The following is a 12640-nucleotide window of genomic DNA, read 5'->3' as shown; positions in this document are numbered from 1 at the left end:
AGTGTCGCCTTATGGTGAGTTATATCCTGCTCTAAGCAGAGAACACAAACCAAGAATGTTGCACTTGAAAAAGCCTCGGCCACACCCTCACATATTATGATATATGGAGGGTATCGTGAGATTATTATTTATAAAGAAAGGGTACTCAGAGTTTGTATAAGAAAAGGTTTATCCTTTATTGTATTACAACAATATTCAGAAATATCAGAAATATCAGAACAAGCTTCTTATAAGCCAATGGCTAACAGTTACAGTATGTTACCAATCCATTCCTAACTATGCAGAGATTATAACTAGATATGCATTGTCAATACTCACAAACCAAAAGATATTACGTCAGGCCAGGTCAGCCAGTCCCAGTCTCATCTGTGTGACTTCACACTTAAGTTCGGTTCTCTTTCTCTCTCTCTCTGATCTAACATGGAGTCGGGCCAACCTAATATAGAGTGTATTAGTTACTGCGTACGTGTGTCACGTGTCATGTGTCCATACTCTGTGGTTTGTGACGTATGATGTTTACGATCTTAGGACTTGTATTTAGTAACCTTGGATTTCATAAGTTACTGTTCAAACCACGGCGTGTTTACCGTTATAAGTTCCCCTTTTATGTCTTTGTAACCTGTCCTAATATCCTGCCACTTCTAAGCAAAACAAGCTATTATTTCTAAGACAAGAAAAACCAGGATTTTAACAATATACTCTAAGCTATACTAGGCCTTACTATGATACTATGTATATAAGTACCTGTGACCTGTATTCATTATGCGTTATATGCCAGAAAATACCTGTAATCCATAACACCCTCTCCTACACATAATTATCATATTTTTGCAAATGCAGGAAAAACTATCAAAGCAGAAAATATTCATTATGTGTACTATTGGAAGACAGTGTCACAGCTCTCTGATGTTGATGAGCTTGAACTCATAGGAGTATGTGTCTGATCGCCAAAACACCCACAACTGCGCATATGTGCACAAGTTATTCCACGATGGGAAGGTATCAATTTGTAAAAATCACCCAATTGTAAAGCGGGTTGATGTTGGCTTTCATACACACTCAAGAGCGTAGTATTCCAACGGGCACCAAAACAATGTTGATGTTTATTACCTGAACATGCAAGTAAAGTGGTACAATTATATGACCCGTGGCTGACAATACTGATATGACCTTCTTCAATTGTATAAAAAGACATTTGAAATATTTGACGGTGAATGTCTCTACACTTGAAGTTGGGTTGATCACCAAGAGACAGCAAAGATTTCACTTGCCAAAAATTACATAACATTAGCAAGCTACGCGGTAGCAATGTCCCATTAGGTGTTAAAACAGAAAACGGTCCAGAGGAAGCAAGAGAGTCCTGATACATAAAGTCTCTCATCGTATCGTGAACTGCATGCACTTTGCGGGGTTTCCGATTTGGCAAAACCAGTTCATCTAAGTACATCCTCATGGAGGTCTGATAGGAACGTGGTAGACGCAAGATTTGTGAAGCATCTTTCTTTTCGTCTGTGTCCTTGCAACAAAGCATACTGCAGCAGGTTAGATTTGACCTGTGTGCTTAAAACAGTATATTAGTATCTAGGTAAAAATATAAGAATATATGCTATAAAGCAAAATGTGATTAAGCTGAACGCCTCTTCATCTTCATCTTCGGAAGAAATGAGAAAATACGAAGCAAAATAACAAGGATTATTATCCCTAAAATAAAAAACAATATTGGTTTTAAATAACCTAGGATTCCAAACGCATTTCCCAGTCCACTAAAGATACTTTTACCAGTAGATTGTAGGCTAGTGCCTATCTTTGTCAAAAAATTACCTGTCATTGGCCAAAAAGTTTTCAATGACTCACCCAGCGTAGTTAACCACTGGGGAAAATCACCTGGGTGCAAATCAACACGTAGTAATTCACTGTGAACTCTCTGTAAAAGGGTATGTACTATATCATGTGTGAACCCTATAGTAACTTTCATCTTCTTTAAATGTGCCAAATAGGCTGTCATGTGAGGAAGGATCAGAGTGATAGCTGGTACCTGGAAATGTACTCCAGATGTGAATTTCTGATGTAACAGAGGTGGAATAAGTGTAGTACCATAACACTGTATACTCCCATTAACCGTGACAAGTGATGCCTGAAAAGGAGGAATATCGCAATCCTTTTCTGTAGATAACACTATGTAACTCCCATTATCTAGGCTGTGAATTAATGTAAAAGGGGTTTGAATAGGCATTACAGTTATCGGGCAGTTGCTACCTTGCATTTGATCATTGCAAGGCATGTGCTGTATAATGTCATCACAAATCAAGTAACCTCTATCAACACATCTTATAGTGCTGATGAAAAATTTACGATCATATTTCACAGACATGTATTGAAATGGTTGCGCAACCTGCATCCTTGCGAAATAAGAACCTGTGTGTGTTATGTGTCCAAAATTAAGCAGTTCCCAATTTGTTGTATACACATCTCCTGGAATAAATAATTCATAGTATATAAAAACTTCCCATAATGAGTCATCAGGGTTATGAACCCGTCTGTGGTTTCTTTCTCGTATGTCATAAACTGTGGTTTGTGAAACATATGCCAGGATTTCAGATTCTTTCGGACTTAAATTGAGAGTCTGTGTGATTAAAGTGAGATTTAAAAGTGATATGTCAACCTTTTTACTTTGCAATGTTAACCTGATAGAAGTAATGTGATTAAGAATAACCAAAGCTTTAATTTCTTCAGATAACACTGTTATATCTGAAATTGTGTAGGAAGCAAATTTTATCATGTGATCTCTTAACACCAAAATACCTCTCCTTAATTCTTCATCATTTGAGTCAGAGATTTGACTTATAACAGAAACAGAATCACTCAGCAGGTGTCCTGTGGTTATAAGAATATCATCGTTAGTAAGCAATTTTCTTGCAGATGTTTTACTTGAAACTTTACATTCATTCATGAACTCTGTGTCATTTTCATAATACACTATGGCATTAATCGTTGCATTCGTACCCCACATTGCCTCTGAGTAGGGCATGTTAACAATATTACGTGTGGTGCACGTGTCATACTCACAGGGTTTATCATCTGGAGCTATTTGAACATTCATCAAATCGCTCATTGCCCTGATTACCGTGTCAACATTCATATGCAAACTATCATTGAGACATTTCTGGAACAGGGAGTAGACTTTGTAATTAGGTTTCATAATCACTATTCGCTCCACACACCAAAAACCTCGTAACCCAGAAAAATGTAAAAATCCTTGATCAATCATTTTCGGTTGCCAGTTAAAATAGCCTTGCGTGAGATTGTAATAAAAGGAACACGGTTTACAACCGTACTTGAATACTGTAGTGTCCTTATCACAGATTCCTTCATTAATCAATTTCTCCAATGTGATACCACACGCATTCTTGAAACCTTTACATGAATGGCTGTAGTATGTCGTATTGGTAAATGTAGCAAAGCGTGGTTGAGTGCAAGTGTCCCATGCTGTAGGTTCACGAAACAACATACCATCACCTTTTGTATTCCATTCTTTCGGAAGTGCTGCTGTCTTTAGCTGTCCAGTTTTAGCATCTTCCATCACATCTTGAAGTTTGTGTAACAGGTCCTCAGCGGTTATTGATGAGTTCCACCATCCTGAGTAAATACTGTCAGTACAAAAAACAGCGGATATATACGGTCTTACCCCCCCAGGTATTCTGTACTCTTCTTCTTCAGCACCTTCCCAGAATGCCACTCTTGGATCAGTCTGTCCATTGGGAACGAATCCGTTCTGAGTAATTTGACCTGTATTCAGATAGAAAATAGGGTATTGCTTATACCTTATATTGTCCATGGTCACACCAGGCCGAGGGCAATGATCAGCTTTCAGCTCCTTCGTTGGCCATTTACGTGTTCCTTGAAAGTCAATGAAATAACAATGTCCAAATTCAGCATGACAACGTTGTTCACGGTAGCTTTGCTGCTTCCAATGGTCATGAAGGGGTAAATCATATTTCAGGCTTGTAGATTGCAGCTGTTGCATCTGTGCATTCAGATGTTGTGTCACCAGCTTCCTTCCTTCTGGCGTAGTTATACCAGCTTCTTTAGCTAGCACAGTAGAATCAAACAGCACAACCTGTGAAATCCCCAAAGTCTTTCGTTTCTGGATGATAGGTTTAGGAAACGGCTTCCAATACACACCTTGAGGTATACCCACCGACTGTATGTCCACCGGTTTCAAATCGTAATGTAGTCCTCGTTTCACGATGCCGGAGTCTGGTGTGGTAATACCGTGTGCTGCTGTACGTTTCCAGTCGATGATCTCTCCTTCTTGCTGAGTCACAAAATGCCATTGTAACCTGAAAATAACGCTGGCTGATATTGCTAGAAAAGCAAAACAGATTGAGAAACACAAAATAGTCTTTAACAGTCTTTTCTTTGTGATCACCTTAGCCACTGTTTGATAGGCTTTCTGGTAAATGTTGCGTTGATCCGGTATGGCAGGTAACACATATATATGTCTTTGGTCACTGTCAGGGAAGTCAGCTTCAGCTTGTAGGACCTCACCTGCGTGATTATTTTCCACATCCTGTTGTCTTGCAATCTGTGCTTCGAGAGGCTGCAGCTCGATCGAAGTCTGTCGCAGATACGGTGTCTCCTCCATCTTGAACAGTGACATTACTGCAATGTGCTGTAGGCTTAAGATTATCGATACTCACTTTTCTTTCTTTTCCTTTTGTATCTTGGATGATAAAGGTTCTTTCATTTATCTTTTTAAGTATCGTGGTAGGTTTCTTCCACTTAGGCCACAACGGCTTTACCTTAGCAACCCTCTCCTGGACCGAATGTCCAATCTGCGGCGTCCAAGCTGCAGGATTACGTGGTGTGTGGGCTGTATGGGAAAAAGAATCCCTCAATTCCTGTAAAATTAATATTTGTTCAAGTCTCCCTGGGACAGAAATAGAATCATTAGTAAACGGTGTATTCATAGGAGTACCATATAACAGTTCATGGGGTGTTTTACCAGTTACTGAGTTAGGAATATTATTTAGGCCAATTTGAACCGTAACTAAGAGTGGATACCACTGTGTAGGACGATTAGATAGCATTTTGGTTAAAAGTCGTTTTACCTCGTAATTTCTACGCTCAGCGATCCCAGCGCTTTCCGGGTGCCACGGTGAGCTGAAGGCCCAATCAACACCTAATGTTGCGGCCCATTCCTTGGTTTCTGCTGCTGTGAAAGCAGGTCCACCATCGGAATGAAAGGCCTTGGGCTTAGCCACACTTACTAAGGTGTTGAGACATTTAAGCGTAGAGCTAGATGTCGTACCACGAACGGGGTATAACCACGTAAACCTTGTACAAGCATCAACACAAACCAAAACATGTTTGTAGGAATGTGATGCTGGCAAAGGTCCAATATGGTCCAAATATATTAAATCAAACGGTTTGTTCGGTATTGCATTAATAATAAATGGTGGGGTCTGATGATTAGGAGCGTTCACCAACCGACATGGTTTACAGTTGCTTAGAACTGTCTTAACTGTTTTCCTCATGTTCGGCCACCAGTATTTGTGTTTCAGTGTCAACAAAACATTTTCTCTCCCTAGGTGAGGGTGTCCCACACTGTCGTGTGCTTGCGTAGCGATCTGCATTCTGCTTGCTACAGGGGGAACAATGAATTCATTAGCATCAATTACAACCATGCAATTATTGTCGACTTGTTTAAATGAGTATTTCTTAGGATACCCAGGTGGATTAGGCCTGGTGGTATCCAGACAAGCATACAACTCTGCATCGAGACTGGCTGACTTTGACTGTGCCCTTGTTAACACTTTGTTAACGGCAAATTTCTGACTTACAGTTTGCGCGAGACTATCTGCAAACTGGTTACCCATAGTATGAACCGATGAACCAAGCGTTCTGTGCGCTGGCTCGTGTACAATTTCAATATCAGGCTTTTGATCAAGATAGGCCGCAATGGCCTTCCACTTAGCTATATGCGTTAGTGGTTTCCTTTTGGCATTTAAAAATCCATTTGATCTCCAAATTGGTAGGTCCTGCAATGCTGAACGTGCTAAATAAGCGGAATCTGTAACTATAAGTACATGTCCCTTAACTGTAAGTGCTTCTTTCATAGCAAAAGCTAAAGCATGAATCTCTGCAAACTGTGCAGAGTGGTCTCCTACAGGTAATTGCCAACTATGCAACAAATTCATATGTGCATCATATTTTGCAATTCCTGAACCTGCAGATTTATTCACTCCTTCTTTGCTGGAGTCTACAGCTGAACCATCTGTGTAGAAAATGCATGTGTAAAAGTCATTTGGGTGTGTTTGATTTTCCCATGTTACCCCTTCAAAGGGTGATGGGAGGTCATCTAATGTAGTTAAAGTTTTATCATGCACAAAATGTATTTGGGGATCTTCTATAATGGTATACCATTTTAACCAGCGACTTCTTAACGCCTTCCTATCCGGAATGGTCTGTTTCTGCAATGTTGCTAGTGAAGCTACTGAAGTGTATATATAGATATCCTGTCCCTGTGCCAAATCACGTGATTTCAGCACTGTGAGTGTAATCGCTGATAATAGTTTTTCAAGCGACAAATATCTCTTCTCTGTGTTTGTAAATACATAAGATAATAATGTAATTGGTACTGTCTCCATAGCATTGTAAATTCTAATGTATGCAGCTAGTGGTGAAATGTTGACATAAGCTGACAATGGTTTTGTCGGGTCGCGCTGCGCTAAGTAGGAAGCATCATTAACTGCTGCTAATAACTTTCGCAATGCCTCATCCTCAACTGTTAACCATTTAAAAGGTGTTTTCGGTCTAGTCTGCTCTGACTTAATCTCGCGTGATGTTGCGTGATGTAATGGTTCAATCAGTACATTAAAATCTGGGATAAACGTCATTGAAAAATTCAGTAACCCAATAATGCTTCTTAACTGTTTTAGTGATTTTGGAACACTGATGTTGGAAACTTTTTCTCTGTAATTAGTAGAGAGGCCTCTGCCATTTTCAGCTATTTCAAAGCCTAAAAATGTCACAGTTTCTCTTGCAAGCTGAGATTTCTTTAGGGAAACAAGGTAACCTGCTTCTGTCAATGTAATTAACACTTCTGTCATAGCTTTAAAATGCTCTTCTTCTGTGTCATGTGATAAATAAACGTCATCAACATAAATTTCTGTATTGGCAAACTTAGACAATAGTGAGACTACGTCTGCAGTGAATAAAGCTGGACTATTTACAAAACCTTGTGGTAAGCGTGTAAAAACCAATTGTTTACCTTGCCAGGTAAATGCGGTTAGCCAATAACTCTCAGGCGTGATTGGGTGGCTAAAATACCCATTGCTTAAGTCATACGTAGTTTTAAAGCGTTTACGCTGTAACCCGCTTAAGATTGAAGGTGAATGTGTGTTCTGTGCTGCCACTGAAGGTGTGACTCTGTTCACTTCCCTATAATCTAACACCATTCGCCATGAACCATCTTTTTTAGGCACTGGATATACTGCAGTATTCATTTGGCTATACTGTTCAAGCAGTACTCCTTGTTTAAGTAAATCATTGATTACAATTTGTATGCTTGGTAAGGCGGCATGATTAATTTTATATTGTGCCTGTTTCTTTGGTAGTGTAGAACATGTATTAATATTGTGTACGATTTGTTTTCTAAATCCGACCTGATTTTCCCACTGTTGAAAAATATATTTGTGTGTCATTAACCAATTATACAATTTTGTTTTATCATTAAAAGCACTTTCATTGCATTGATCTGTGATAATTTTTTCCAAGTCAAATTTCACAGTCAATTCCGTATGCTTGCGGTTTTCTGTAACTTCCTCTTTTATTGTAAAGAAGGAAGCCACATCTTTGTATGCTATAAGAAAGTCACAACCTAATCTGTCATGTTCAACTAATTCAATAGAAACTCGCCTGTCATTAATTTTTAAGTCTAAATAATATGAAGGATAAGTGCCATTTCCCTCAATTGTTTGTATCGTGATGTCGTGTACATAATTTTCATCTATTAAAATATCAGTTCTTACAAGGGATATGTCGGCTTGTGTATCTAATAGGCCAGTGTAATCTTTTCCCTTGTAGTGAATGTTTAACGTTAAGTTTGTCATTCCTCAAAGAGGAAGTCTGTAGGGAGGTGAGTTATCTTCCCAACAAATTTCTCTGTGCTCGCCGGTGTCGTCGCTGCTGCAGCTTGCTGTTTAAGCTCACGTTGGCTATTTGTTAATCCTGAAGTCTGCGTAGCAAAACCTGTACGCTTGTCACGAAATTTAATTTCGCTAGCCTTGCCTTGCCCATATCTGTCAGGAGTTTTAATGTATTGTCTCAGATTATATCTGGACACTGCACCCTCACTACGAGCTTGCTGTTCAAAGCGTGTATTTTGTTGTGTAGTCTGTGGTGTAGGAGTGTTTTGTCTTTGTGTAGGAGTCTGAAAACTTCTATTATCTCTTTGAAAATTACCTCTTCTGTCCCACTGCTCGTCTCTAGGATAAACTGGAGTCTGATATTGGGTGAACGGAGGTCTCCACTTTCTCTCTTGGACAAGAAAATTTCCCCTCTTTTCTGCGTTTGATCTCTCAGGTTTCAGGTCACTGGTTTGTGGCTTAGTTAATCCAATCGGATCCCCAGTGAGTGATCTGCCAACAAGAGTGTAAGTATTTTTCAGAATCTCAGGAACCATAATTGGTTTTTGTTCCACTGGTACACCTTGAATTTGTCTTTCAAGGTCTAACAGCAAACCCTGTCCCTTAATCAAAGCCTTCAGACAACCCCACACAATCTCATGGTTGCCTTGTGTAAAGCGTAACCCTAGAATATAAGCTGCTACAATCCCACTAGTCTTATTAACTTGTCCTAGCGTATCTGCCAGTGATGAGATCGTAACTTTTCCATGGGTTTTCTCATACACATTGCTGATGACTGAATCCCAGTCTCGTGCTTCAGCTAATGTGATTGACAAACCCGCTGGTAGCAGGGAATTCACCAAAGCAAGTTTCTGATTTGCGGTCGGTGTAGGATATACCCCATCTAAACAATGCGTTCTCTCATTAAGCCACAATGCAATGTCTTTTGGATTAGTTGGCAACTTTCCAATAGTAGCCTTAATGTTCGCCATGGGAATACAAACTTGTACCCGAGCTGGTACATCAATTAACGCTGGAGCAGCTCCTCTAATTGCGAAGAGGGCATTAACAATTTCTCTTAACAGCGTGATTTCTGCAGTTGCATTTGCGCGCTCTGTCAGAATGTCGCGTGCTGCTGGTGTTAACTCAGGTAATGTAACTGGTGTAAATAAGTGTGTGCGATTCTCCCCATATTTCGCACCAGAATTAATAGGACCATGTCTGTCCACGCCTGTAGCAATCACAGGCTGTTGTCCCAAAATGACAGTCGCTGCATTATGTGTCAAATTAATGATCGTGTGTATTAACGGATCATATGCCTGTTGTACGTACTGATATGTGTTTGGATCAGTTGTGGTGTCTATTGTTAGATAGCAGTATCTTGCCCCAGGTCCCCACGGGCCAAATTGAATTTCAAATGCCAGAGTTTCACCGTCAATCAGATTTCTCTGATACTGATTCCTCATTAAAACATTCAGATCTGCAACTCGTGCAAAATCCGTAACAGCCATGATATACTATATATATATATATAATGAAAATTGTACCTTCTCTTTTATAAAGAGGAAATAGCATACACGTGTACTTTCAAGATTAAATGGGTAACGTCAGATTTATTATACAACTCATGAGTAATTAACCACGTTGGGCGCCATAATCTGGGTTCAATCCTACCTCTCTTTATCAAGTGTCGCCTTATGGTGAGTTATATCCTGCTCTAAGCAGAGAACACAAACCAAGAATGTTGCACTTGAAAAAGCCTCGGCCACACCCTCACATATTATGATATATGGAGGGTATCGTGAGATTATTATTTATAAAGAAAGGGTACTCAGAGTTTGTATAAGAAAAGGTTTATCCTTTATTGTATTACAACAATATTCAGAAATATCAGAAATATCAGAACAAGCTTCTTATAAGCCAATGGCTAACAGTTACAGTATGTTACCAATCCATTCCTAACTATGCAGAGATTATAACTAGATATGCATTGTCAATACTCACAAACCAAAAGATATTACGTCAGGCCAGGTCAGCCAGTCCCAGTCTCATCTGTGTGACTTCACACTTAAGTTCGGTTCTCTTTCTCTCTCTCTCTGATCTAACATGGAGTCGGGCCAACCTAATATAGAGTGTATTAGTTACTGCGTACGTGTGTCACGTGTCATGTGTCCATACTCTGTGGTTTGTGACGTATGATGTTTACGATCTTAGGACTTGTATTTAGTAACCTTGGATTTCATAAGTTACTGTTCAAACCACGGCGTGTTTACCGTTATAAGTTCCCCTTTTATGTCTTTGTAACCTGTCCTAATATCCTGCCACTTCTGAGCAAAACAAGCTATTATTTCTAAGACAAGAAAAACCAGGATTTTAACAATATACTCTAAGCTATACTAGGCCTTACTATGATACTACGTATATAAGTACCTGTGACCTGTATTCATTATGCGTTATATGCCAGAAAATACCTGTAATCCATAACAGGTGTCCGAGTCACCCGTGGAGGTAACCGGCCAAACTCCAGATGAGGAAGGGTTTGGAAGTTTGGAACTTTCTCTGACTAACTTTGGTAGGGAGCAGGCTAATTATCCCCAGTTGAAAAATGGGTTTAGCCAGGCGGTAGAAGTTAATGGAGTCCCGGTAGAAATGACAACTAAGGAATCCTATCCCTATTTTTGTATTAAAAATGATGTGTTATACCATGTGAGCCAAGAGGAGGGCCAAGAAATAGAAACATTTCTAGTACGCAGTTCATTAGTAAGGAAGGTCCTGGAGCTAGCACAATCTCACTTATTGGGGGGTCATCTGGGAGTAGAGAAGACACAGCAAAGAATCCTAAAAAGATTTTACTGGTCAGGGATATATAATGCAGTAAAGAGATTCTGTGCCTCTTGTCCCGAGTGTCAGTTGACAGCCCCCCAACCAAGTTTGAGGGCCCCATTGATCCCTATGCCTATTATTGAGATCCCATTCGAGAGGATCGCCATGGATATAGTGGGTCCCTTGGAGAAATCTGCCAAGGGTCATCAATACATCCTAGTGATCCTAGACTATGCCACTCGCTATCCAGAGGCGCTGCCTTTACGTAATACTTCCTCCAAAGCTATAGCTAAGGAATTGTTACAGGTATTCTCCCGACTCGGGATACCGAAGGAAATTTTGACAGATCAGGGTACCCCGTTTACATCTAAGCTTATTCGAGACTTATGTGTAGAGCTAAAAATACAGTCCCTAAGAACCTCTGTTTACCATCCGCAAATGGACGGACTGGTAGAACGATTTAATAAAACTCTGAAGATGATGTTGAGAAAGGTAGTGGCTAGTGATGGAAAGAACTGGGACACCTTGTTGTCTTATCTCTTGTTTGCTATCCGAGAAGTACCACAGGCCGCTACAGGGTTTTCCCCATTTGAAGTCCTGTATGGGAGACGCCCAAGAGGGATTCTGGATAGCCTCAAAGAAGAGTGGGAGCAACAAGTTGTTCCAGGGAAAAATGTCGTCCAATTTGTGGAAGATTTGAAAGAACGCATTGCGCATGTTACCCCCATAGTCAGACAACATTTAGAAGAGGCACAGAGTGCCCAACAGAGCCTTTACAACAGACAGGCTACGGTTCGCAACTTCCGACCAGGGGACCGAGTAATGGTGCTTGTTCCCACGGCCGAAAGCAAGCTGTTACCACATTGGCAAGGGCCATATGAGGATCTAGAACAGGTCGGCCCGGTGAATTATAAAATTCGACAGCCAGACCAGAGGAAGGTAGAGCAAATCTATCACATAAATCTATTAAAATCCTGGAAGGATAGAGAGGTATGTCTGACGGTAGTAGCTAATAAATCCAGGAAAGGGGAGGAACCACTGGTTCGAATATCGGCAGAACTCACTCCTGAACAATATAGAGAAGCTGTAGACTTGGTAAAAAGGAACAGGGATGTATTTTCCAGCGTACCAGGGAAAACTAGGGTGATTTCCCATGATATCGTCATCAACCCGGGCATAGCCGTTAAGATAAGACCTTATAGAATCCCAGAAGCCAGAAGAGGGGCTATTCAGTCGGAGGTAAAGAAGATGCTAGAGTTAGGCGTAATTGAGGAGTCCCATAGTCAATGGTCCAGCCCTATTGTCTTGGTACCTAAGCCAGATGGGTCAATACAGTTCTGTAATGACTTAAGAAAAGTAAATGAAGTCTCGAAGTTTGATGCCTATCCTATGCCGCGGGTAGACGAGTTAATTGAGAGGTTGGCGAGGGCCCGTTTTCTAACCACTGTATATCTTACAAAGGGTTATTGGCAAATCCCCTTAACAAGTTCAGCAAAAGAGAAAACAGCCTTCTCCACACCTGATGGTCTTTTCCAGTATACTGTCTTACCCTTTGGCCTTCATGGGGCACCTGCAACCTTCCAAAGGTTGATGAATAAGTTGTTACACCCACACTCGAACTACGCCTCAGCGTACTTAGACGATGTGGTAATTCATAGTCCAGATTGGGACTCACATCTACAAAAGGT

The 12640-nt window shown here is 40.4% G+C and overlaps 1 protein-coding gene across 4 annotated transcripts; it reads right to left on the bottom strand.

The window, feature by feature from the left end:
- Positions 1-716: 716 nt before the first annotated feature.
- LOC142472306 (uncharacterized) lies at positions 717-10606 on the bottom strand. Of its 4 annotated transcripts, none has more exons than XM_075579320.1 (2): positions 3511-8391; positions 717-1560 (listed from the first exon to the last, which is right to left on the bottom strand). In XM_075579320.1, the coding sequence occupies exons 1-2, from the start codon at positions 4658-4660 to the stop codon at positions 878-880; spliced, it is 1833 nt and encodes a 610-aa protein (XP_075435435.1). In that variant the 5' UTR covers positions 4661-8391; the 3' UTR covers positions 717-877. The 4 variants fall into 4 exon arrangements, 2 of the variants coding, with proteins under 2 accessions (XP_075435435.1, XP_075435436.1); XR_012789648.1 differs by lacking the exon at positions 3511-8391 and adding an exon at positions 8467-8556 and having other exon boundaries at positions 1420-1553; XM_075579321.1 differs by having other exon boundaries at positions 1428-1553; positions 3511-8392.
- Between the last annotated feature and the right edge of the window lie 2034 nt (positions 10607-12640).

The sequence above is a fragment of the Ascaphus truei genome, chromosome 21 (assembly GCF_040206685.1).
Source record: "Ascaphus truei isolate aAscTru1 chromosome 21, aAscTru1.hap1, whole genome shotgun sequence".
NCBI lineage: Eukaryota > Metazoa > Chordata > Amphibia > Anura > Ascaphidae > Ascaphus > Ascaphus truei.
The sequence above is the reverse complement of the archived record's forward strand: the minus strand, read 5'-3'. Positions and strand labels throughout refer to the sequence as shown.